General features: G+C 40.1%; 1 protein-coding gene across 4 annotated transcripts in view; it reads left to right on the plus strand.

Annotated features, from left to right (window-relative positions):
- The first annotated feature begins 10,781 nt into the window (after window positions 1-10,781).
- The window catches only part of CPM (carboxypeptidase M), a 29,030-nt gene continuing 18,597 nt past the window's right edge, over window positions 10,782-21,214 (plus strand). The window contains exons 1-2 of one of the 4 annotated variants that reach the window (XM_088054768.1): window positions 10,782-11,162; window positions 11,533-11,689. In XM_088054768.1, the coding sequence (XP_087910894.1) occupies window positions 11,636-11,689 (54 nt within the window). In that variant the 5' untranslated portion in view covers window positions 10,782-11,162; window positions 11,533-11,635. Of the gene's footprint in view, window positions 11,163-11,309; window positions 11,390-11,442; window positions 11,690-21,214 lie in introns of those variants that run through there. The other 3 variants (XM_088054767.1, XM_014248904.2, XM_088054769.1) reach the window with 3 other exon arrangements.

Raw genomic sequence — 21,214 nt, forward strand, 5'->3', positions numbered from 1 at the left:
GCTAGTGGCACAATATTAAATCTTTCAGAACATAGATAAATACCCCTGCAAAGCAGGGTGATTTTGAAAAGGCTACTAGCAAAGGGTAAGGCAGCATTATGTGTCAGTCTTCTTAGGAAATTTGTTCAAAATGCTGTTTAGAGAGTCCTCGTCATTACAAAGATATATAATACCTAGGATCAGCTTGAGGCAGCCCACAAACCACCAGAGAGAGAGATGATTACTTTTTGATGAAGGACAACTGTTGTGTGACTCTTCACTCAATGTGTTCATTATTCAGAATTATTTGCACCATAGTTTGCAAGACCCTGGTGTTCCCAAGCTATCTTCAGCAGTCTTAGCATGACGTAAGAGTGAATTTAACAATCTACTTCACAGGGAAATTGAAGGGCCATCTTAAACTTTGGGGTCAGGGCCTTATCCTGTACTACTGGGCAAATAGCCTTCTCAATTGTAACAACACTTTTTGGCAGTTGTAACAATATTTTAAAACTAGTAAATCCTCCTGAATAATATGTTCATACATTTTAAATCCCCTGTCTGCATTTTTCTTTCTTTGCCTTACCTTACCATTTGTGGAGCTACAGCAGCATCAACAGAGCTACAGCATTTACTACAGAATAAAGTGCAGAGTAAGAAAAGATCAAATTGAATACATGGGAGTTTAGGCAAACAGCAGCATTTTCAGCACTCCATGCAGGGCTATAGCAAACTTACTCTATTTTTCTGTGTTTGTTTGCAGGCTGTAACCACAGTCACTATACGCTTCTTGTGTATTATAATTTAGTGTCTCATTTTCCCAAAGCATTGGGCAGATCATTTTGAAATGTTTGTAAAAGATGCCTCTTAAGCAAACAGAGCAATTAAAAGAGCCAAAGGTGAAACAAGGCTGCTTCAAACTCTGTTCTGTGCCCTGGAGCAATCTTACACTAGTGGGATAAGCAGTTTATTTGATAATTCAATTTCAAGTATTTTCTGAGTGTAATGAAGTGACAATATAATTCTATGATAGGAAAGTTTGTTATAGGAAATTTTAATGAAAGCCTCTTTTGTTCTGCCTTTACTATTTGTAAAATCTGCCAATTTACCTCATGGACAACCAGTGTTTTGACTAGAGATGAACCTAATGTTCTGGTTTTTGAACCTTTTTGAAGTAGGATATACTGAGTTTGTCCTTTTTACAGAGAAAAGTATGAGTCAAGATAGCTATTTCCAGGAATGCATTAAGTCTCAAGGTCTGAATTCCATGACTTACCAAAAAAATTTAGTCTATTTGCCTTTGGTTTTAATATTCTAAAAAATTTTCCTTCATTAATAATTAAGTATTTTTACTTTAATGTCCTGATAATATAATTTTTCCATATACATCCAGCCATTCTTTATATTCTAGCATTTAGTATGAATACTTTCTACTCCAAGTATCTCCCTCTTTTCGAAACTTATGCCTAATCTGTTTCAATTTACTTCAGGCCTTACATAAGTGTATGTATGCCTCAGGAACTTGAGGGTTATTGCTTTCATTTATGGAAATTTGAATTTGACCAACTGCTTTCCTTGCAAATAAGGAATAAATAAAAACAAGGAGTTTAGGCCATTATTCATGAACCATGTCATCACAGAGTGACACTTACCAGAACAAAACTTGCTCCTCGTTTTAGATTCTTCATGTGGAAACTTAGATTAAAAGTCCCTTCACTAAAAGAGTATCATTGAAAACTGAAGTGTCTATGCAGCCTTTTCCTGGATTTTCCTTCACACTCCACAGGAGTCAGCTCCCAAAGGCTGAGGACTTGTGGCCCTTTGCCAATCGCCTTGTCACTGCCTCCTTCCTTAGAAGGTGATCCCAGCTGCTTGGTTTCCCTGCCCCCTCATTCCAGGCTCATAGCCCTGTCACCCAGCATCCAAGCAGTCAGGTGATCACCTGGGTGATGGCTGAAATCTTTTTGCATATCCCACAGCTCTCTCAGGGATAGGGATTGAGTGGTTCCCTCTTGTTCTGCCTCTTCCTCCTATTCTTGTGATGGCCCTGCTTTGTTCTCCTTTACTAAACAATCTCTTGTATCCATTTCTTCTGGTGGAAAGGGGTGACTGACACTGGCAGGGGTCGGTGCTCTGGTTTAGGTGCAGGGCCTGGGGCCAGGGTTGGAGCAGCTGCAGTGCCTGTCACTTTGTCATCAAATCAGGGAGATTCTTTTCCCTTGAGGATCCTGAATAGTGCACGTTGCAGTGATTTGTGTCTCTCTGGAATTGCCAGGCTGATTGCATCCTTTTTCCAATTATTTTCTTAGTTTTTTGGATCCTGCACTTGTTCAGGGCTAAGTTCCAAAATGCTGGAGGTACCCACTGTCCTAGGCACTTGCCCACACTATCCCACACACCCATCCACTCAGAGCTGTCCAAGCTCAGCGCAGATCTCTGGGGGGTTTTCTTAAGTAGTTGTTCAGCAAGACCTGGAACACAGTCAGAGGACGTAGCAATAAAACTCTTCTGGTTTGAGCATCCCAGGGATATCTGAAATTTGCAAGAGCTGTAGTAACTAGCCTGGAGGAGAAGGGAGGTATCTACTCCATGGATTATGTCCCCCACAGTGGGAAGAAGAGGAGAATCAGTAAAAAGGTAAGACTTGTGCATTGAGGGAAGAGTTTAGTAATCGCCATGAAGTAAAAGATAATGATGATGAAAAGGAAGATAAGAAGAGAAAGAGGAATAAATCCCAAGAAAGACAAGTGATGCACAATGCAATTTCTCCCCACCCACTGCCCAGTGCCCAGCCAGTCCCCCACAAATGATCAGCCCCACCTGTCCGATTTCCCCCCACCTTATATATATACTGAACAGGACATTCTGTGGTATGGGATTTCCCTTTGACCAGCTCAGGTCAGCTGTCCTGGCCGTGCCCCCTCTGGCTCCTTGTGCACCTCTTCACTGGCAGAGCACAGAAAGCTGAAAAGTCCTTGACTTAAAGTAGGAATTACTCAGAAACAACTAAAACATCTTTGTGGAATCAACAACATTCTCACACTAAATCCAAACCACAACACTGTACCAGCTACTACTTGGCCATGGTCTTTGCAGAATATCAAATGATGGTAGAAATATTCTCTGCAGCCCAATCAGTAAACCACTGCCAAATGTATGGGAAATGCTGATTTATCACTTTTGCACACACTTCAATTACTCTATATGCATAAATGACAACATAGGACAATGCAAAACTGAGTCTAGAGAATCTTGAATGGAGCAAAAGAAAAATCATTCCCAGTTCTTTAATTCTCAAAATAGATTGGACCAAGATTTTTTTCCATGTTAATCAGTTCTGAATAGAATATAAACAGAGAAAGGAAAAAAATGTTAAAACAAGAGTAAACTATGATATCATATTTTAATCAGATAAAATGTTCCTTTGAGACAGCAAAAGCTTGTAAATCTCTATTGGCCTAGCAATTTATTACAATTTTGTTCCAAAAGAGTATGGGAGAAAATAATGGTGACCAAAATTATGAGCCCAAATCATTAAAAGAAAACACAACAGAAATTACAGATGCTTACATCCAAGAATCATCTCTGTTTTAATATAAAGCTTTGTAAACTCTACAAAATGCAGACATTTCAAGAACAGTAGAAGCACTAATTGTGAAAGCTCCCAAGCCTATTCCATCTCCTACAAGATAGTACATATCAACTGTGACTGAAATAAAGACAGCCTTGGCATAAGTTTAAAGTTTTTGAACATATGGTTGTGTGATTTACTTGCTCAGATTCGCTATTTACAGCTGGGTAAAGGCTGGACAACACATTGAGATAGGGATCTTTTTTGTAATTCTAGATCTAGACAAAAGTACCAAAATTACCGAGGGTAATCAGGACAAGAGTGGCTGGAGAGGAAGAAATAAATTTTGTTCCTCTTATAAGGAATCATGTCCTAGATATAAACTTATACAAGGGATAATATATTTTGTGTTTTCACATGCAATGAAAAGAAAGAATTCTTTGTTTAAAGACAAAGACAGAAGTGACCGCACATTTTGGTTACATTTAGACTACAAGGTAAAATGCAGAGGTCCAATCTCATAAATTATGAATCTAAGGAAACCAAGAAAATAAAAAAAAACCTGAGTTTACCTTAATATAACTTACATCATAGGATCAGGGGAAGATGTAAATTCTGTCGACTCAGATTCTCCTTTCAGTCTAGTTTTAAAAATTGCTGTAGTTAAAATTAAAACAATAGCTCTCTTCAATTCACATAATAACTGGCTAGCATTCCAGTCCTATAAAACATCTATCTGCCACCACAAATCTCTGTACCATGACTCTGTAAAACAGCAATCACATTAGGCTTATATTTGTAATTGTGATAATTAATTTGCAATAATGCCAGTCCTGGAGCACAACAGATCTATGAATATTAGAACAACGTGAAATAATTAATTATTGCAATCTATGGAAATGTTTGTAGCATACAATGGAATTTGAAGTATCAGCTCACAACAAGATAGTTATAAAGACCAAGTACTTCCCTCAACAGTTCAATCATTGATCAAAGACTCTCACCCATGAAGTCAGGCTTGCATGGGAGCAGTCGTGCAAAGGAGAGGCTCAAAAAAGCTACTTTGTGTATAATGAAAACAGCAGTTCGATGCTCCATAAATATCCATTAAAAACCCTGTAGGATGAACAACAATTAAAGTTATACTAAAAACAATCAACTACCAAAAAGGTTTTGTCAGTCTTTGCAGTTCCTGCAATATTCGGCCTCGCTATCTTTTAGGGGGATTTGAATACATGCCTTGAAATGAGGATATCTTTCAAGTTATCATAATTTAGAGATCTCCTTACCAGAGGCTCTCTGGGACATTAAAGTTTTTCTTGCGTATTTTCAGGCTTCCTGTGTGTGAGTCTGCCAACAAGGAATACTTATTCAAATGAGATGAGGCTACTCTTTCTTAAACGCTTGAAATCCTCATGCCCAGGGAAGAATCTTATGTTTACATAACCACATATTAGCAAAATAAAAATGAGGACACTGATCACCACTGAAAATTTGTCTCCTTCTGTAGCTGGTACAGGAAATTGTTCCAATCTGGGGTTTGCTCAGGTGTCAGTTTGGTGCCTGATGACTCTGCTTAAGCCTGTTGTAATGTATGTTGTTCTGAAACATCCATACCAGAGATGTGCCAAGAATGCTAAAGCATCCCTTATCCTATGTATCTTCTCTTTGTGTGGATTTGACAGGCAAAATTGCTGAGGGGTTACTTTTAGGAAAGCATTGTTGTAAAAAAAACATTTATTTTTTCGTGATCTAGTTTAAGTACAAAGCATTCTAAAGCAAGAAAGCACTTTAAAGTATTTGTAAACAAATTACATTGGAAGTTTAATGGTTTACAAATTCAGTGAACCAAGACAAAAGTAAAGCTTACCTTGTCCTTTTTGCTCCATATCAAATCTTGTCTACTCTTATAGTTTCTAATAATTCTGTAAAAAAATGAACTAGTGGGGAAAAAATTCTCTGCTGTCAGCAAAGTAACTTTTTTTTATCCTGATTTTGGATTTTCTCATTAGGATATTCATGACCTCAAATAAACTACCGTCAAATCCTGAGTATTGAAGGATTCTTGCTGTATAGGTTGTGTCTTGATAAGGACTGCTCTTCAGGTAGCCTCCACAGCTACCACAGGAGCAGCATTACTCTTACTTGTAAGCATTTGTGAATTAAAGTTATTATTTCCAGTGCTATTCATGCAGGGTGTTGTGTTTATAAATACTGGCTGTATCAAGATAACCTTAATAAGGTTTGTGTCATGACAGTTGTCTTGGAAGGCTCACGTGGATGGAGCAGCTATTCATATATTATCATCATTTTATAGCCAAACAGGCAACAGTATCAGACTAAGGGTAGCAGAAGTTTCCATATCTATAAGAGGGTTCTCTTTCTCAAATTTCTGTTTAATTGGTGTTACAAGACTGCTTGACAACACTAATTAATCTATAGTTAAATTCAGCATTGATATTCCCATATCATCAGTGGGGGAGGAGAGTAACAGCACTTCATGTAGCTCTAGGGAACAAGCCATTGCCAGAAGAGAGGCAGAGCGCAACATCTCTCTTCTACATGCTCAGCTTATTCCTCCAAAGAGACTCTCTTCTGACCTGTGGCATCCCATATATGCCTCCCCTTAGCCAGCAGTTCACTCTCCCTCTCCAGGAGCTATCTGGCTGTTCTGCTCCCTCAGCAAAGGCCAGTGCCTGTAAGGATTAGGGAGCTGAGCCAGGTGAAAACAGAGATTCTTTTGATGGTGTGTGCCTGTGTTTGGGTTAGCTTCCAGATGCAGCAGATCCTCAGTCCAACTGGCCACACAGCTGCTCAAGTGCTCACACTGTCAAAAGGGAGGCAGCAGGGTAGCCTCTCTCAGGGACAGCTCAGTTTTAGGTTACTTTAAGCTGGTTACAAAACCATACCCGTATCTTCAGAGGAATGGAGCCTACACAGAGCCATATGGTTTAATAAATGACAATCTAACCAGTCTAACCACAGCCAGTACAAATTAATCCAAGTTTTGTCATCTGCTTTCACTGCGGTCAAACAAGTGGCATCTTTGTACCACTAAGCATTCACTTCTAAACTGCCAGTCAGGAAATTCATAGCTATTGTCTATCTGGAAAGCTCCCTTTTCATTTCTTTCCCAAAAAAAAGGTTAGCGCAAAACATCATAATATGTACTTTTCACTTATAGGAGAGTCCAGTGCACACTGTTTACTTGGTTGTCTGTGTAGAGGCCCATTATGTATAAATCAGTGCAGAGAAACAAAGGATTGTTTTATTACACAATGAAATTTTCCAAAAAGGATCTTAATTTCCTGTTCAAGAAATGGCACCATTGTTTACTTGAAACAGATACGCACGCTAAGAGGCCTGGAGGAATTTTGTTTTTAGGAGACAGACTTGCCATCATGGTGAGTAAGAGTGTTGCATAGTTCTTGACAATGTCAATTAAAATGTATTTTGATTTGAAGGTAATTGGCAAAATGCTATTTCAAAGCTTGACAAATTTTCCAAATGGCTAAATCTGAAATGAGTCCAGTTCTTGGGATAATTTTCAGATTGCTCAAAAGTATTGCTTAATATCAACAAGAAACCAGCTATGAAGAAGCTCTGTAAGTTCCATGCTATTAACGGCAATGCATTTCATATACAAATTAGCAGACCTGACAAGATGTGTCAACATCTTAAATCCCTCAAATTTTGTTACCCTGATTAGCAAGATATTAGTGAGCAAAAAGACTACTCTTTGTCTTTTTCTGTATGAACTCACCTGCCAAATCTTCTCAATTGCTTTTTCTCAACCACAGTATCTATGACCCTTCCACCTTCCAGGCCACTCTCACCTCCTAAAGACCTCTATGGACATTCATCACCTTCCTCCTTTTTGTTTACTTCCCTGAGATGCATCTGTCCACAGGCCACTGAACTTCCCACCAAACCTTTCTGGCTTTCCCTGTCCTTAGTCTCATGCTCTTACCTGCCCAGGGACACGCAATGCCTCAGGTGCAAAATTAGGTTCTGCCATTCCAAGGATAATTTATTTTGAAATTACATCTAATTCTGTGTGGATTGTTGAAGGGGCAAGTTTAAGCCAATTTAAGAGGAGAAAGATAAAGCTGAAAAATGTTGTAATTGTATTACAATACCCAAGATGCAACACTCAAGACCTTTGTCTTGAATGAGATCATATTTCCATTTTTCGACCCTGTGTGGAGCAGAACTGACCTGTTCTACCATAGCACATGACAACACCTTGTCATCCAGTAGCTCAAATTCTCTGCTGTATGCAGATTTTGCTGTTTGCAAGATGGGATGAGTGAGAGGATTGTCAAGCAGCTGGTTGCGGTTCCAGATTCTCCAGTTGAATCAGTGCTTGTCTGGACAGCTCTAAGCAGTACCAGCTGCTAATAGTTCCCCTTGGGATCATTTTCTAATTGCAGATTACCAGACACAGCAGGACATCTCTTTCTTCTCCAGGGATAATTCTTAGGCTGGGATGGAGGGGAGGAGATTTATGAACCAAATAAACCGTGAACTATCAGTGTGGCAGAGACAACCAATCAGTTCATGAAGGTCTGAGAGATTTCTGATACTTCAGTGCTCTTTCTTGCAGGGAATCTATCTTTTGCCATAGTAATATCAGCCTGTTAACTCATCAGTGCAGATATTATACACCAGAATGACTTCACTGATGTTTTTCAGGTGATTCGTATCTGGGTTTATGCTAACCCAGGACTGTGCTGTCCTATCAAGTTCATGTGTCTGTGTCATCAGTTGTACTAAGCTCACTTGCCTGGTCCATCTCACTTGAGAAAGCCTTTATCTTGTGATTTTCCCCCAGAGAAATCTGATTGTCAGGTCCTTAATGTTACATCAATGTAAAGAACGTGTAGCTGTATGCTTAGGATGTGATTTCAGATGAGAGTTTCAATAGCAGTGGTGATTCTTAAAAACTTAATATTTGTTAGTGACCTCTTTGAATTCCTAGCTGAAAATATTTTGACACTTCAGTTATAATGTGGTGCACCTATTTTTTCTTACTGATCTTTGGAAAGTGCAGGAATCCTGCATGAAAGATGACAAAATACTGATTAGGATTTCAAATTCCAAGGCTCTCCAAAGCCACAGATTTTTCCAGAAGGTCCTTTTGCTGCCGTTGCCTATCTCAACTGTGTCTGTGAAGCGTCAGCCTTAGGATGGCTCCTTGTATTGCGTGAAGAGCTGTTCGTACCTGTTGCTTGTGGCAGGAATTTCTGTGGCTGGCACTAGAGGGCAACGCCGCTGCTCTCAGCATCGCTGAGCCCCTGCCAGCTCCCTGCTGACATCCCGGCTGCTGAGCTCACATAGACTTTCGGGTTTTTCTCCACAGATACCACGCTCAAGTGCTAACCTAAACAATTACCAGTTGAATACTTTTGAATGGCATATCCGGAATGACATCGAGAGGAGAATAATGCTTCTTACAGCAAGAGGAGCTGGCTTCTCTGTGTATGCCACTTCTTCATAAGGGTCACTGCCCACTGCAGTGTGAGAACCACTGCAATCAGTTTTTGATTTTGAGCTACTGATGCTAACGGGAGATTTACTGCTAGTTTAGTTTCATTCAGGATTTGAATGAAATCAAATTCAAATTTACCTCAACTTACCCACAACTTTAGTTTAGACAGAATATTAATAGCCCAGGCTGGTTTAAACTGACCTTGTGAAAATCAATTCAAATTTATCTCTGAATTTTGTGCAGGCTGGGGAGGGGGGTGGGGGGGAAATGTTTTTTAATTCTGTCACATGTAACTCAAATATTGCCAAACAGGTTGGCTTGTCATAACTTGCAGGTACCTGGCACAGAAACAATCTATCATTTTGAAGACTCCTATATGCAGTAATACTCTCATTTAACCATGACTGTGCTGGCTACATTAGAGGGTGGTGTAATTTCCAGATGAGATAACGCTGTGTGATTACCCAGTGTCAAAGGTGACTTTAGTTATTTCATTAAGTTTTTACACCCCTTGCAATTTTTACAGTGTTGCCAGCATCCTAGTCTGTCTTGAAATCAGAGTTCTCTGATTTCATGTGATTACCTTGGGAAGGTTTCCAGGTATGTTTATGTGGGATTACCACCTGAGTGTATTTTCTTCCCTGCTTACTCAAGTGGTGTGTCCAGATCATCTTTCAAGTAGCCTATAAATATGTATATTGTACCCAAATAAATTCAGATATGAAGCTCACATACTTGACTTCTCCCTTCTGCTTCTCTGGTGACATGTTTACGGTGTAACCCCACAGTTTCTCTCCCATTTGACATAGAAGGTAACTATAACCAAAATCAACTATCAACTTTTAATTTTTTTTTACAGAACGTAAAAGACATTCATATATAAGTCTCACAATAGTTTTGTTTTGTGAATAAGAGAGAGAAGGTCTTGTTAAATTATAAGAGTTCAAATAAGGTGGAGTTAGTGTATTGGAGAAAAGCTCTGGGTCTGTCCCCTCCCCCAGGATACCATAGTGGAAGGGATCCTGTTCAACAGAAATATAATATTACATATCTCTTTTAATCAAGTAGCCTCATAATTTGCATACACTCCTTGTTGTATGCCATATATGATACAGAAGTGTGGTCTGGATGTGGACATCATGCATTTTTAGATATATATGCTGCTGGTACATTGGGATACTACAGATAGTTGCATTAAAATATTGTTTCAACATTTTTTTCTTAAAAAAAAAAAAGGCATTTTTAAATTTAACAGTTTTTGTTCAACAAGAACTTTTGTTAAATATAGTGTCTTCTATTTAGAGCACAGGACTTGTTATTTAGGATCAGCTTATAGGTTCATTTGCTTTAACATCCTTTTCTGACATTGACCAGCATAGTAAATTTCAGAAGAAAGCAGATGAAATCCCACCGGTGGTTATAACTTTTTTCTCAGTAAAATTATACAGAATTTACAAGCAGCTGTTTTCTAATACTCAGCTGTATCCACATTCACATTTTAAAATAAATGCAGACACTATCCTAATTTTTGTTGCTGGAAGCCAGCTTAACTTTCTTTCTCTTAATTCTTTTCAATCTTCAAGACAACAAAAGGTGATGAAAAAGTCTTTGTGGTGAATCCCAAGACCAAGATATCCCCAAGGCAATGTGGTTAGTGCAAGAAAATGTGGTTGGAACCAAGAAAAGCACTTAATCGTGTAGACAGAATTATTTTAGTAAGCAAATACGAGCCTATTAAAAACTCATCTCTAAACAAAACAAGCCAAAGCAAAAAATAGCACTAGGTAGAGATTTTGTTGGATTTGCAGATAAATTCTCTCAGTGCTCATGTAGCAGGCTTTGTCTCTGTGCCCCAGGTGCTGCCGTCCTGATCACACGCCAGGACCACACAGGTGCTGAGGAGGAGCTCGGTTTTATTTAACAACCCTTCTCGTGAATCGAAATAACACCGAGAGTCAAAACGTGAGCGTTTGCACCCCTCCCCGGTTTGTTGTTTGGGGTTTTTTAATCCCTACAGACACCTCTCCCCCGCTCCTGTAAGAAAACCGAGGGGAAACCAGCCGTGGCGATGAGAAGAAGGCAGCGCTGAGGGCCGGGCCGCTCGGGAGCCGCGCCCCGCAGGTGAGAACCTCCGGCGGGGCGGGAGGAGGAGGGGACAAGGGACAAGGGGAGGGGTGTCCCCGCGGGGCCCCGACCCCTGGGCGGGCCGGGGGAGCTGAGTGGCCGCAGGCCGCGTCAGTCAGGGGCAGGGCGTGGCGGGCGGGGGATGGCGGTCCCCGCCCGGCCCGGGGCGGCAGTGGCGGAGCGGCCGCGGCAGCATCAGCATCAGCATGCGGGCGGCGGCCGGGGTAGGGCGGCGGCACCTGCTCCCGGCGGGGCGGGAGACGGCCAGCGGGACAGGGAGGGAGAGAGGGAGGCATCTCCGAGGGCTGGCCGCTGCCAGCAGCACGGCGGCGAGCCCGCGGATGGAGCTTCATCTGTTTCTTTCTAGGACGTGGTGGGCATCTTCATCCTCTGCCTGGTTCCTGCGGCGGCCGCGCTGGACTTCAAGTACCACCACACGGAGGAGCTGGAGGCGTACCTGAAGGGGGTTCATGCCGCCAACCCCTCCCTCACCCACTTGCACAGCATCGGGCGATCGGTGGAAGGTAAGGGCGGAGGGACGAGGGGAGAGAAGGCTTTTTGTTCTAATTAAATCGCGGCAGGTGTGGGTAAAGGTGGCGTTTCGTGGGCGCTTGCTGGCGGCGGGGCTGCTCTAACAAACCTCTGTGAAGTTTCGTCTTCCTCTTGCTTAAGCGTGAATAACACACTCTGGCTGAAGCATCGTACGTGTCATCAGAGTAAAAGTTCTCCCAACACTTATGTTTCTGAGAGTTGGAAACGTCCTGAGTGGCAATTTCAGAAAGAGGGCCGTCTCTATGGAGCGTAGAATATGTGGGACCCCTTTGCCAAGTGTCCGTTCTGGGTGGGACTGTAATTAAAGACGTGTGTTTTCTATCTTGTGGTTGTGTTAAAAATACCTTCTGATACAAGGTCCTGTGCTGTAGATGAAGAATAGGATTTCGGTCTCGAACCTCACAGGAAAATGTACTGAAATCAATAATCACCTTTCTGACCTTATATAAATGTTTTAATTCATCTCTCTATGATTGGTACTTTTTTACTATAAATTTGGGGGGGAGTGGCTAAGTTTTTAGAAGATATTTAGAAGATTAGTGTTTATTAGCATGTAGACTTTATTGTACGCCTGTTTAAGCAAAAAAAAAAACCAAAAAAAAAAAAACCAAAAACACAAGGAAACCCCAAAGAACCACTAAAAAGCCCCCCAAACTGCTTTATTAAACTTGAATTCAAGAAACTAAATCACTCTGAGAAGAGCTATAAAACTACACAGAAAATCCACTCTTTAGAAAAATCATCTGTTCCTCTAATTCCATTTTGTACCACTGGAAGCATTTGTAGCATCTATTATTAAATCCATGCTTGTGTTTCAAAAAATAAAAATCTGTATTCTCCTTGGTAAATGATCATGAAGACATTTTCATGCCTTCTCCCTTGTTTTACCATCTATCTCAAAGCAGACAAGGAATCTTAACGTTATTTATACTGTGTTGGTTTTGGTTTCATCAAAGGCACAATTAGATTGGATTATATTATTCATCCATTCAAGAGGCTAGTTCCTGTAAGGACAGTTCCCTCCAGTACAAACTAGCAATTATCCACATCCTCATTTTCATACCTTTAGAGAACTGAGCTAGTGTTCTGATGATAGGACTAGATTATGACTTTTATGCCAGCAACTCAGTGGCCTATCTTTGTGCAGGTAGGCAAAAACCTTTCATCCAACCTGAGAGATTGAAACTTTGGCTTTTACATATCTAGATACCTGAAAACTGATAACATGAGGTGTTCAACTTGTCTGAGTTCCATCAGCATGAAAACCGGAAAAGCATCATCTCTTGATGGTGATTGAGTAATGCGCATCATTCGGATTTTGATATATTGCCTTTTGCTTTGCCAAACTCTAAGAGAACTGTGTGGGCTCTCCTTGCTGTTATTCTCAGTGTCACGTAAAGCAGAATGTCAGTGAAAAATGTTTAGTGCTCCTCTATTCTTTCAGTTTTCTCTAAATGTTAGGAGATTCCTATCTTTGTTGAGAAATGAGCCTTCAGAGTCGCCTGGAATATGGTAGGGAGCAGTATTGAATTAGAGTCTAATTTGGTTTTTTTTTCCTTGTACTAATATAAAGTTTTATGTCAGAAGTGGTTATATAATTTTGGTGAAAATTAAGTTTCAGTTCTGGTCCATGGGTTGAAGTTCTGTTCCTCTATTCTCAGCTAAGCTGACATGAGCAGGACTGAGCGTGCCGACGCTTGTATGGGTTTCCTAGTGTTGTCTTCCTGCCAATTAACTAAACCATGATAGCAACATGTACTTCTTGATAGTGAGAAACAGAAATTAAAGTACTATAAAACTGAGATCAATGTTATATAGTAAATTGATATTCCTGATATGAAAATTCTTGATGATGAATACAATATCCCATCGATCAAAGTAACACCTCTAAATCCAACAGACATTTTTTTGTTATTATCATGAATGGCTATTGTTCCCATGTTATTTGTTAATCTATGTTTTACTCCAATTTTATCTAATAACTGAATATTTTATACTGCCATCTAGACTTGGATTATGAAGAATGTGAAGTAAAGGCCTGACTTTTGGTCAGTGTGTGTAGACCCAGAGCTCTGCAAGGATATGAAAATCCACTCTTAAAAGCCCAGCTGTAGAGAGTGATAGGATCCTATGTATTACCACTTCAGAAAGTGATTGCATGTATTCAGGAGAAGTCTCTAAACCCTCTTCATGTCAGAAGCCTCACCTGCTTCAGGCAGATCATAAAGTCATTTAGGTCTGGAGGCTATCTAGTCTGAGCTCCTGTTTAAAGCCAGGCTCACTTGAAAGTTAATTATGATGCTCAGGGCCCTCTCCACTCTACTTCTGAATATCTGCAAGGGTGGAGGTTCTACAGACTCTTTGGGTACCTGAACCACCTTGCAGCCCATAGGCTGCACAGCTGCAGCCCAGCCAGTCTGCAGTCTGTACCTGCATGAGGTTATTTTCTTGAGTTGGTAATCCAAACATGGGGTTCTTTTGTTCCAGGTGCAGGATTCTGCATTTATCTTGGCCAAACTCCATGAGTTTGCTGTCAAGAAATTCCTTCAGCTTACCAGGGGCCCCCTGAATGGCAGCCCTGGCCCTGATGAAGATATTAAACAGCATCAGCCCCAGTAGTGACCCTTGAGGAATGCTGCTAATGATTTGCTGTCTCTTGAACCACCAGTTGCTCAGTCCAGTCAGCTTCTGATCTTACTGTAGTCTATTCCTCTAATCCATATTCCCATCTTGTTTGCAAAGACACCATTAGGTTGACTAGACACTGGGATAGGCTGCTCAGGGAGCATCCTTGGAGGCACTCATAAGCTGTTTGAACACAGTCCTGGGCAGCTGGTTGTAGGTGGCCCTGCTTAAGGAGAGGATTTGGACAAGGTGACCTGCAGAGGTCCCATGCAATTCCTGAATCTGTGATTCCACTGAAAGTCTTGCTAAGGTCAAGACTAAATAAATAGGGTGCTTTGCTCCCTCTCACTAAGTTGGTAATTTCTGCATAAAACCCAAAAAGTGTGATTTGTTATGGATAAATTTGAGGTGAGATTTACATAGTGTATTTATTTGATGCATGTAGGCTGTAATAGCAATGTGCACAACAGAATCTGTATCAAGATCCTCAATGGAAAATGAATTAAAAGATGCCAAATTTGTTTTGTGGTGGTTTACATTGCCATATAGAAATTCCCCCCTGCCAGGTTACTGGGAGCACCTCTGCCAAATTACTGGGAACAATGTGTTCTAGACAGGCAATAGCCTGTTCAGTCTCCAGATCTGATCTGGAAGCTATGATATTTAATGATGTATCTCATCTGCCAAGCTACTATCCTTAAATGAGAGGAGAAAGGAGTTTAAAATATGTAGCTCGTTGGCTGACAAAACTGAGTGTTATCTTTTGCTCTAATTTAATAGGAATCCTCAAATCCCTCAAGATTTGTAGATGATTTGTGTGTGAGAAACCTGACATGGTCTTAGCAGCAGATAGGCAGAGGTATGTGATGGCCCAGAAAATACCTTAATTCTTTTATATTGTTTCAGGTGTGTTGTTGAGTAAAGCTGCAAAAGCTTTTAGTCAGGAGTTCAGTTTTGTAATATGTCCACTATCAGAGCAGTGTGTGCACTCTATAATAATAGAGGAATCTGCAGAGCTACATCAGTCTGGGATGGGAGAATGGGACCTGGTGTCATATTCACTAAACATGTCATATTTAATCATATTAACCCATCCTGCCTAATGCCACCCCAGTGAAAAACTGTCTCTTCAGCAAGCAAATCTTAGAGTGCATTACCGAAAGGAAAATTGTCAATGCATGTGCATTGTTCAAGATACAGTGCTGCTGTTATTCTTTGAAAAGAAAATGAAGGTGGTGGGAAGCCGACTTAAGGATTCTAACAGACCTGATGACCTCCTTAGGAGGACAAAACCAGCCAGGTATTGGAAGAGTGGAGTAACTTTTGTAGTAGATCCATACTCTAAAAAGTCTTTTCAGATACACTCCGGATAAAGTGATAGCATTCTAATTACAGCTTGGTTTAGATCTAGATTTTCTGGAGGCCAGTCTGCATTTTTAGAATTCCAGTTGACTTGGGACAGTTGTAAACATCCTCAGGCCAGATTCTGCTCACTGAGGGTAAGGTTGTGTATGGTTAAAGTACCCATGTCTTTATCTAGTGAAGTTTCAAAGTTGACTTTATATATTAATATTCCTTTGGCAGATTTTATCATTGGAGAGACAAAAACTAAAACAAACTGATTTTGTTCTGGTTCCACTAGAAATTCTCAGAAATACCTCGCAAAAGAGCTGTCCTGAAAGACACTTTGGTTGAGAACTATGTGGTTTAGTCATCCAATTCTGATGAACAGAATACTGGTGGTGAACAGCAATATTCAGTTGCTCTCTCTGTTGCCCTTGGACAGACACGTTCTATCCATTAATCTTGAATAGTGCTAAAAGTTAGGGGAGTAGTAAATCTTGCTTATTAGCATTTTGCTACCCCTGCTCTGTAAACAAGAGAGGCTGAACTGTGCAGGGAGTGTGTGTATGGTTGCTGTGAGTTTTACAGTGCGTGCAGGACTCTCCCGTGGCTGCAGCCATGGCCTGTGCTGTGGACTACAGGGACGGTGTGCTCAGCAGGGCTCCCAGCAGACCAGGTTTCTCAGTGTGCCTGTTGGAGCACATTGTGTCTCCTTCCTGCCTGCATTCCTGTGTTTTCCTCCTTGGCAAACAGGAGGGAATGAGCATGCCCAGGTTTCCATCTGATAAGCAGCTGTGACTTCAGCAAAAGGGCGTGCTAGGGATTGGGACTCAGGTAGTGCCTGGTCACACAGTCAGTAGAAAACCCAAGCAATTAACCTGCCCATCGTTCCTCACCAACATCCGTGGAATGTGTACCCAAGATGTGCCAGAGGTCAGCTTGAATCTCCTGACTCTTCTGATACAGTGCAATTAAAACCTTTAGGCATTTATGGGTGGCTATTGAACAGGGGAGTATTGATTTAAGGTTCACTGCTCTTCAGTGAAAATATTTAATAATAAAAGGTCAGGCACTGTACTTATCCCCTCTATACATTAATAGTCTGTGTGTGTAGCTGGGAAAAAATAGGAACTCGTTTTAAATTATTTATTGTGACACAGTATGGAAGAAGCCTTAGTTACTACCATCAACAGTAGAGAGTGCATTGTAAATTCTATTGAATTTACACTACAGACTTTTATATTCTGGATGTTTTTACTTTGTTTAAAGTACTAGAAAACAAGTTTTACTGCTGGAGAAAACAAAGCTGAAACACGTTATCCATAAAATGTTTGTATTCTACTGGAATTATTATTGGGTAGGCTCAGGGGTTCTGGCACTGCCCAAAAATAGAATGAGAAGGTTTTATACAGCCCACTGTATTTTGAGGTAAGTTTCTTCGTGTTACCCATTATTAAATGCTAGTACCAGTGTTTTTAAAAGAAGGAAGAAAAATGAAAGGTAGTACAGGGCATTCTTTTTGTCTTAAAAATAAACAAATTACATAGATGAAAATCCATAGTAAATATGTTGTATTTAAATACTTTATTGCAGATTTTTTTTTCTGTGGTTACATTATGTGGGGTATATTTGTGTAGAAGATTGTTACCTTAGGCTTGTTCCATTTGACTACTGCGGATGACTTTCCTCCTGTCTCCAATCCTTGTTAATGTCTCTTCTTCCCTTCCCTCCTCCTTATCCCCACCCCAGAGAATTCCTTACAGGCTCCTCATGCAAGTATGCTGTGTATAGATAATATAAGCATTGAGGTTTTTCAAAGTTTGTTTTTAGAAACAAGAATGAATGAGACATTTTCCATTCTGAGGGCCCCATGATGCAAATTATACTAGAGTTGCTTGTCTCCAGTCCAGAGTTCCATGTAAAAATGGGCACTCTAAAACTTACTGTGATAGTTAAATTCTTATCCATGCTTGCCCGCTTCTGAATTTTTTTCCTGTTATGTGTCACTTGCTCTTTTTCATGTCTTTCCTCATAACCATCTTTGTTCTTGTCTTTGACAGTATGTGGGGCATATAAATGTATGTTAACTATGTTAACAAGATTCTAAGTAGGTTTATATGTTCATTTAATTATTAAAAAGGCGTTTGGGTTCATGGGTGGGCTTGATATTAACAGCCTTGTAAACTCTATTTGTAGCACATTATGTGACTCACCGTGATGGGAAAGAGAAACAAAACAGAAGGAGTACTGGCTCCTTCCTGGTTTATCTAGTGAAAGCTAAATCATGACTTTAAAAACAAGAAATATTAGCTTGTATTCTTAAGCCTTCAGCTCCCAACTGAGCTTTGCTTTGAATTATGTGTTTAAGTAGAAGTCACCATTACTGTATTAGCTCTAAATTCAAAGCCTGTTTGTCCTAACTGAAGCTAAAAGTTCTTTTAACACTGAAATGTAGATTCTTATATGATCTGACTGCATCCTCTAGGAGTTTGACTTCTGTGATGCGACACAAGTAGTTTGGGTGCAATCAGTCCTCCAACATCCAAGTACTAAGATTTTATCTGATGATAACAAGACTTAACTTTGCTTTCCTTTTTTCCTTTTTTTTTAACTTTTGCTTTTCTTGTTCTTTTTTTTTCTTTTTTGCTTTTTACATGAATCATTTATAAGAAGCATGTCATTTGGTCAGCATCAGATCTTTAAAAGATTGATAAGCTTAGACTTTACTCTTGGAGATGCAGTCACTGACTCTGAGCACATTCCTATTCTCTTGCAGTGAAAGTAAAATTACTTGCTTAAGTCTTCTCTTCTTTACACTTGCTGTGAATTGGTCAATCATTTTTGTCCTGCCTTCTGTGATCTCTCCTACTTAAATACACTCCTTGCAGAAAATTTTGTGGGAAAGTTTGTTTGTTTTTTTCCTGTGGAACATGCTGTATCAGAGATTTCGGTCCTAGCCTAAATAAATAAGTAAGTGTGAGGGGAACCTACACTAACAATATAAATCAAATGTTTCTCATATATAAACTGTTATCTGGTACTGAAATTTTCATGTTGTAACTTCAAAATGGAAAGATCTGGTTTAGAAGTAGTACACTGTTTATGTGAGCAGCATTTATTTAGAATCAGCCTTGTGGGAAAAATCTCTGTTCTCCTGCATCCTCTCTACCTTTTACTTTGTAGTTCTTTGGTTGCAGGATATATTTGCTGAACTTTTTTTCAGAGTAATAATGGTCTTAAGGCTGCAGCCATCCAGATTTCCATCAGCAAGACTTTGCAGCTTTCTGTGTTTGTTTAGAACTGGGGAGAATTTACTACTGGATATTGTAATTCACACCAGTGAAGTTAGCAATGCTCTGGAGCTCATGTAACATAGAGTCAGCAATTGCAGCTGATGGATGCAGTATCCATATCCTTTTCTGGTGTTGAGGAAGTAAATATGTAATACAATTTATATTTTGGGGGTTTTGTTTGTTTTAAAACTAACTAAAATACAGAGCTCAGGATACTAACAGTGGTGCACCATGGACGTAAATCAATGTTTTTTCCCCGCCTCACTCCTTGTAGGAGTCTGCATTTTGGAACATTGTGCATAGGTTTCTAGCCCTGTAAATGAAATGTGATTCTAATCACAAACTTAAAGAAATTAAACTCTTATCTTGTGCTTCAGTTTTACCCAGATGGTCAATTTGCCTGTGTTCTCCTTTCAGCTTGAGGAGAACTTGATAACACATCCGTCCTCCCCCAGACAATGAGACTTTTTAGCAGAAAAGCATTTCTAGTAGCTTTCCATTCACTTCCCACAAAAGAAGAGCAGTGTGCCCTGCATCCTTTCTGCCTGGGACCTCTGGCTGTAAACCCTTGAAGGAACCAGTCTTGCCTATTTTCAGGGCTACCTAATTAAAGGTTTGCTGTGTGTAGCTATGGCATACTGTGTTCACATAAGTACATGGAGACCTACTTAAGGTCATGGCACCAAGCCTGACGGAGTTCAAGAGGCATTTGAACAATGATTTCAGGCAGATGGTGTGACTTGGGACTATCCTGTTCAGAGCTAGGAGTTGGACTTCAGTGATCCTGATGGGTCCCTTCCAGCCCAGCATATTCCATGACATTAATTAATGGTTTGCAAGACTTCTTACAATGAAACATTTGTTCATTAGACAGTTCTGTACATGTTTTTGTGTAGAAGAGAGATCTAGATAGTTTTTAGGGCCAAGACTTTTCTTTGAATGAAATCTGAATGTACATGTGATTCATAAACTTTCTGAAAGTTACGCTTTTGGAACTTTCTATTAATTAGAAGATTAATTTCATGAAGTGGATATAGAAAAAGATAATGCACTGGACTGGCTGTAGATCTCTTCCTCTCACATCTGAGAGAATACCTTCCCTGTAAAACTGCTCAGTCTTATAAGCTATGCGGTGGCTCAAATGTGAGAAAGAGGTTAGAGGATGTTTCTAAGCAGATGATTCTGCAGTTTGATATCTAGGAAATACTTGTTGTTATGGGAAAGGTCAGACCATGGCAGTTGGAGTTACTTAATTAAATTATTGTAGCTGCTACGTAGCGTGCTGAGCTCACAGTGGATTTAGGACAGTTGAGTTACATTTCCTGTTTGTCCCTAGCCAGCGTGTTCTACATCCATGGTCTTGCAGTTACCTGGGGCATTTACACAGAGCTTGAGCACATCTAAAAAAGTAACATTTATCCTAAGTCTAAAATAAAAGCAAATTCTGTTCTCAATAAGAAATGTAGTCCTACTGTGTCAGTTCAAAAGTTCAGTCTGGTCCAATATTCTGTTTTCCAAAAAACAGCTAGAGAAACTTACGGGAATAAGGTAGGCACAGATGCCTTCCCTGGTATGCAGTTCAAGCAATGTGCAATGTGCAGGATGATTCTGATGAAGTATATTTCCTGCTCATGGTGTGCCTAAAGTACAAAACTTGCTTTGATACACAATTGCATTAGGCTGATCTCAAAATCCCAAGAATAAAGAGAGGCCATCAGAACATGTTTGTTCGAGAGACCAAGGACCAATTTCTCGTAGCTAGTAACACAGCCTGATTCTTAGCTGTTGCCTTGTGTATTTGTTACTTTTCCTGAAAGCCAGTTGCTAATGTTTCTACAGAGACATTTTGTTACCTGTTTTAAGAGAGAAATCTGGAAACAGCTAGTCAAGATAATGTAGTTTGTTAATTAAACCAGAGACAGATGATCACAACAAAGACTGGATTATTTGAAAAAAGTTAATCTCGCCTCCATTTCTTCCCACCTTTGAGTTTTTTTAAAAAAAATAGGGGTGGGGAGCCACTCAGTATCTGGATTTGTCTGCCTGTCAGTGTTGAGATGTGAATGGTTTTGAACTTCCTATTCTTGAGGCAAATATAAAGTCTGAGATCTCACAAGGATTTTTGCAGGATAGGTGTAGCAAGTCTCTTGGTGAGGTACTTCAGTGAAATGAAATTAGAGTGCACCAGTAGCTTCTCAGCCATGTGTGAACCACAACCTGTAATGTAGTCCCTCT

The sequence above is a fragment of the Pseudopodoces humilis genome, chromosome 5 (assembly GCF_049639895.1).
Source record: "Pseudopodoces humilis isolate 2021_Gansu_Grassland_sample_001 chromosome 5, ASM4963989v1, whole genome shotgun sequence".
Taxonomy (NCBI): domain Eukaryota; kingdom Metazoa; phylum Chordata; class Aves; order Passeriformes; family Paridae; genus Pseudopodoces; species Pseudopodoces humilis.